This window comes from Athene cunicularia (assembly GCF_003259725.1).
Source record: "Athene cunicularia isolate RWA chromosome 26 unlocalized genomic scaffold, athCun1 chr26_part2, whole genome shotgun sequence".
Classification (NCBI taxonomy): Eukaryota; Metazoa; Chordata; class Aves; order Strigiformes; family Strigidae; genus Athene; species Athene cunicularia.
In genome coordinates this window covers 819,176-825,175 of record NW_020799137.1, presented here as the reverse complement: position 1 = coordinate 825,175, position 6,000 = coordinate 819,176, and the positions used below count along the sequence as shown (strand labels likewise).

The 6,000-nt window shown below is 41.5% G+C and overlaps 1 protein-coding gene across 9 annotated transcripts in view; it reads right to left on the bottom strand.

The window, feature by feature from the left end:
• Positions 1 to 1,287: 1,287 nt before the first annotated feature.
• Positions 1,288 to 6,000, bottom strand: part of CEPT1 (choline/ethanolamine phosphotransferase 1) — a 31,980-nt gene continuing 27,267 nt past the window's right edge. For all 9 annotated transcript variants that reach the window (XM_026864554.1, XM_026864557.1, XM_026864556.1 and 6 more), the window contains 4 exons: positions 5,211 to 5,342; positions 4,183 to 4,341; positions 2,839 to 2,964; positions 1,288 to 2,119 (listed from right to left, as the gene is read on the bottom strand). In XM_026864554.1, the coding sequence (XP_026720355.1) occupies positions 2,000 to 2,119; positions 2,839 to 2,964; positions 4,183 to 4,341; positions 5,211 to 5,342 (537 nt within the window). In that variant the 3' untranslated portion in view covers positions 1,288 to 1,999. The remainder of the gene's footprint in view (positions 2,120 to 2,838; positions 2,965 to 4,182; positions 4,342 to 5,210; positions 5,343 to 6,000) is intronic.

Here is a 6,000-nt window from a genome sequence, read left to right as displayed (position 1 = left end):
CAGGAAATACGTCACCACTTCCCGTGGCCAAGGGGGGTTTTGATTTCTTGGTGTTGTTTTTTTTTATTTTTTATTTTTCAAGTGAGCTGTACTTAATTCCTTCAAAAGGAGACACATGCAGTTGCTTTCAGGTACCTTTGTGGCTCTGCATTCCCCACTGTGCTGGCTTTGGCTGGGGTAGAGTTAGTTTTCTTCATAGTAGTTAGTATGGGGCTCTGTTTTAGACAATACAGGGATGTTTCTGCTATTGTCGAGCAGTGCTTACACAGAGCCAAGGCCTTTTCTGCCTCTCACCTCACCCCACCAGCAAGAGGGCTGGGGGTGCACAAGGAGCAGGGGGGGACACACGACCTGGACAGCTGACCCAGGGGATATCCCATCCCACACAACATCATGCTCAGCCTATAAAGCTGGAGAAGGAGGGATGTTCACAGTGACAGTGTTTGTCTTCCCAAGTCGCTGTTATGTGTGATGGAGCCCTGCTGTCCTGGAGGTGTCCTGGAGGCCTGCTGATGGGAATGAATTCCTTGGTTGGCTTTGCTTGCACCTGCAGCTTTTGCTCTACCTATTAAACTGCATTTACCTCAACCCATGAGTTTTCTCACTTTTACTTTTCCAATTCCCTCCCGCATCCAACCACAGGGGAGTGAGTGGCTCTGTGAGGCTTAGTTGCTGACTAGTTAAACCACACCACCAGTAAACAGGCATTTTCCTACCCTCCCAAGGGAGGTGCTCCATGGTCAGAGGGTAGGATTTCAGGCTCCCAGCATTCCCTGCCAACTGTCTCCCAAGTAGCTCCCCGACAGCCATAGCAGGTCCTGCTCTGGAGACAGTCCCTCTGCTCTGTACAGCAAGCCCAGGCACTTTGTTCAGGGTCTGAAGTGCCCCTCAGTGCCAGGGCCTGTGGCACACACCAGAGCACTTCACCACCATGCAACTAAATGCTCCATTTAATCCAACTTAGCCTCCCTGATGCAGTTCACTACATTTAAAATGGTATTAAAACAACAACAAAAAAGCCCCACCCCAAACTTACTGCACTATGTAGCAGAGAAAGCTCTTGGAGATCCTGGATTGACAACACTATACACATAAAAGCATTACAAAATTGCTTTCTAAACAGCTAGCAGGAGTGTACTACTTAGATCTAAGTAGGACAGAGCAACACACAGATCTGAAGACAACTGTTGCTCTCAGAATTCTTATTTATTAAGAGCAGAAAGGAAATTTTGCTTAAATTTTATACATAAAAAAGTAAACAGTAAAATTTTTTTTATAGTCTTTCCACTGAAGAAAATTGAGAAATAAGTTGTCTTTTTAGATAATGTTTATTTAAAAAAATAAAATTAATTGACAAAGATACCACACTATTTTGCATGCCGGTCACCCCTTCTGCTTGCAGAACCCTGTTCAACACATCATTCTTTAGCAAAAAAACGCTTTATCACCAATGCATAAGCAAAAGAACCACATCAGTCTGGACTCAAACCTGGACAGCTGCTTCAGCTACACAAGCTAGTGCGATATCTCTGTTTTTACCAGCTCAGGTCTTTAGTAAATAAATTTCAAGTGGACACTAAACAAGTATTTCACTAAGAGATGATGAAATATTAAAATTAAAAGCAAGTCGTATTGCAGCTGTAATTATACTACATTAGAAACTTCAGTTGTTGGGGATCCATTCACCATATATAGATTAATTTGTAATCAAGGTAATTACAAAGACAGAGCGTTACTCCCTGCATGCTTTCCCGGGCTTTGAACCAACAGAGTTGACTACGTGTAGAGTTGACTAGGGTGTACTTGGAATTCACTCTCTCAGGCAGGAGACTAGTTAAGGAGTGTTACTGATAACAAAGAATAAAAGTTACACAACATTGATTATTATAAATTACTTTGTTCTTATCTGCTTTTTGCCTTAGTCTCCCACGTATCTTCACATCTGTTCATGTAGAAAACCAACTCTTTCTTATTTCTCCTTATGGTGACTCCCCATTTACTAATGGTGATTAGAATGCGTGGAGGAGGACTTGATTCGGAATACGTGGATGTGCAGATGGGCAGCAATCTGATTGCAGACACTGACACAGTATCGGAGCAAATCAAAGAGAGAAAAGATCTGCCAAAGGTAAAAAAGTTACACACATTTAGATTACAGACTAATTATAGACATTATAGACTATGAAGCAAGAGTATAACACCACCTGCATACTTCAGAATAAAAGCACTGGGGTCTTCTTTTCATAAACTAAATCTTTAACTCTGTAGGAATAATCACTCAGTGAAGAAAGTGTTTCTAGGTAGGGGGCTTTCTTCCAGATACAGACTCTTAATTCTGGAGTCAGAGAGGGGAAAACAGTTACAGCAACTATATTGATACTGTTAAATGCCTCATAACTCTGAATGGTAATAACCATACATAAAATATCCATTTTATTAAAAGGTTAACATTGTGTTTTGGTAGATAACACTTGCTAAGCACCTATAACAAGATATTTTTCCCTAATGGGTGTTGCTAGTAATGACAGAAGTACATGCTTTGAAGAGCTACACTTGTACTGCGCATAATATATTCCCTTGCTAACAACACATCGACACAAATCTTCAAAATACTCTATTCTAAGCTTTGAATGTTCGCTACATTGCTTTAAAACTGTTCAAATTATGCACCAAGCGAACCACGCTCACCTCTCTGCATTAGCTTTATTTCAGATCAACTCAGTAAAGCAGGTTCCCAGTCCCATCACCCTGTTGGCTCAACCAACACAAATGATATTTGGGAAAGAGCACACAAATGTTTGCAGTGATTACCGACAAGCAAAGGGAGCCCACACTCACCAGGGCAATCCAGAGTACAATATACTCATCAATAAAGCTGTTAAAATACTGGTCCAGGAACAACAGTGCTGGGCCTATGAATGCTGTGTCGTGCAGGTGCATTTCGCTTTTGGTCATGTGTGCGACCTACATTTAAGAAAAGGGAAGTTTAAGAAATTAACATATGCCAGCCAAGGCAGAGTGATTTCAGAATACACAAAGACAAAAAAGTTACAGCTCAAGCCACATTACTGTGAGATCGAGTACTTGCAGCAGCAATACTGTTCTAACCATGAAAGACTACAGCTACACAAGATGCAAGGTTTGCAGAGCAGTATCTTTTAGTAGAACAAAGAATGTAGCTACAGAAAAAAAAAAAAACAAAACACCCTAACACATTTTCCAGCCCACAAACTCTTCCTCCTGCCAGAAACAACACAGTAAAATGGAAGTAGACTGGTAAATTTTAAGGTTTAGTTGAGCCTAGAAACAAAACTTCACAGCTGCTAGATCTTCAAAAATCAGACACTTGGTGTTCCTCTCACTCCACTTACTTGTTCCCGTCCCATAAGGGTCACCAGCTCCCTCTGGTTACAATTTGTTGATCATGTCTTTGTCCAAGGGTGACCTTCCCACCCTCCCCCACACGCACAGAGGCTGTCCTACGCCACAGCCTCACTTTTACCAGCAGAACTGGTGTGACTGTGTAGTAAGAAATAAACTTTTCTTCCAGTGAGAGTTATGCCCCACACTGATCCAGTTCATGGGGCAACACACCACCTGCCTGCAGAACTGGGAGGGCTGGGGCAGCAGTTTAACCCCTCATTCGCTCTGTTCAGCTGGGGCTCCTCTCCTGAGAGCACTGCATCTGTTCCCTGCTTCAAACCTGTTAATAACCTTAACCATGACTTCTCTTCGAGTGTTTAAGGTAAACTCTAAGCAACTGTTCCAAACCTCAGCAGCTGTGACACGTTCTCTCCTTTTCCTAAACTTTCCTCCCCTCTGCCCCTACATCTGAGGGGGGTTTCAGCCAACCTTGTGCCAGCCCAGCTCATCACACATGTGCATAAATACTCTGCAAAAGCGTGAATAAACAGCAGGGAAAGGGGGAGAAACAGTACTTGGGCAACTGTAAGCTGTACTGGCACTGATTGTGTAACCATGGCACCAGCCTGAGGTTTACTACTCCTCTTGCAAACAGAAGAAAGGCTCCCCTACACCTGCAAGCTACTGGAAGTAAGTAAAGCATGAGTATCACTTCAGTACACACACAGATGTAAGTTAGTCAATGGAATAACCAGAGAACTTGAAAATCTACAGAAAGTTTTACTACAACAAGAAAATCCAATGTTTTGGTGCACTTACCACTAGTTTATTTGTTATCTTAGCAGATACAAAACCAAAAGTAAGTATATATAAGCAAGGATGCCGTTCAAAGAGCTGCACAGCAGATTTCTTGTAGATCATTGCAGCTAATGCGATCACTGACCCAATATGAAGAAAAGGTGAAAGGACACTCGTTCCCTACAGCAAGATAAAGTTAAACCATTAGGTTAACAAAAGGTGAACGTTGCAAAGAAACCTTAATAAGCCGAAGGCTCACGTGACATGCAACGGGTGGTTTCTAACTAAAGTCACATTAAAAACATGTCTTTTTGAACACTGGTACTAACAAGAACAAAGTGTGATGTAACCTGAGTATCAGCTGAGAATGTGGTTGAATCTTTCTTGTGTTGGAGGAGAAAGTAAGGTTTTATGCAGCAAGAAGTGCACAGTTCTGACACGTGTCACACGGCCAGTGGCTAACGCTGTTAGCAAGTGACAGGAGACGGTACTTCTATTCCGTTGTCTGTGCCAGCTAGAAAGCAACTAAAACAGCCTTCTAGGTAGCAAATAATTATTAGACTGGTATAGAATTGCTTTTTGGAAAACTCCTGGGGCTCCAGAATCAATCACCACCTTTCCTAAAACAGAAGGCACTTGTGCAGATACTTCCACCCGTACTTTTTCACTGGTAATATGAATAGTACCGATCTTTTAAAGAGATCAAAACCATAACCAATCTTCCTGATGATCTTTCTTCTGAATAGATTTTTGCATTGGACTTTTCTATGAACTCTCCGGGAGGGTGTGTGTTTGTATAACCTGTTTTATATGATTAATTTCTAAAGCAAATATCAAAGTACCACAAGCACTTTTAATCACGCGAAAGTTTTAAAACTCTTGATTCCTAAAACTACTATGCAGATAATATCAACTTGTTTTTCCCAAGCCAGCAAGGAAGTGAAAGGAAAATATTTCACATGTAGGAGGTATTATGTTAAATAAAAGCTAAAGACATGGCTGAAAAGCCAGAGAGTGCTGAAGAGTAACTAGCAGAATGAAGTACTTACTGCTATAGTGGATCCATTTTTGCCAACTCCACCTGTGAAGATTACACCAAAGTAGTTTGTACAGGAGAATATGGTTCCTGCAACAGTACAGAGCGCCGGGAATATTTTCACCTGAATATTCAGTATTGGAATCTTAACGGAAGAGAGACAAGAAGTTAAAATACGCACAAGCAAACTAAAGTTGGGCTTACTACTTCTGGTGCACTCAAACACTCCACTTTCCAACACGTTTGCTTTTCTTTCTCTGCTATACAGAGATTTAAATTTCTACAAGGCACAGAGAAAAATGTATTTTTCCAATAATCCTTCCATCAAGCTTCCCATAAAGCCGGACTCATCTTCAGTAACCTGTAAAGAGCCATCAAAAGCAGAGAAGCAGACAGAAACCAAGAACCTGCTAGCTAAAGCACCCAGGTATCGCATGGAAGAGAAATGCATCAGTCATCTTTTATGAAGCTTGTTGTAAAACTCACAGCTGTAGCCCAAGATCAAACTGGGCAAAGCAAAAGCCACTGGAGACGATTAAACAAGGTCCCTTAAGAAACTGGATACTACCTTATGGGCAAGACAAGGGAAGTGAACAGATCAGACAAGTCATCTCAGTCAGTGAGCCTAGGAGGTCAAGTAGTAAGGTTGCTAAAGAAGTGAAAAAATGAGCACAGGCAGCTTTGAAAGAAAGGCAGTAGTTTTCTTCATTTTTGAACAGCAGTGTTTCAAGCAGAACAGGAGAAACTAGAAGTGAAGAAGAAAGTTCAAAATACACCACAGTAAATATGTTATAGAAGCAAGT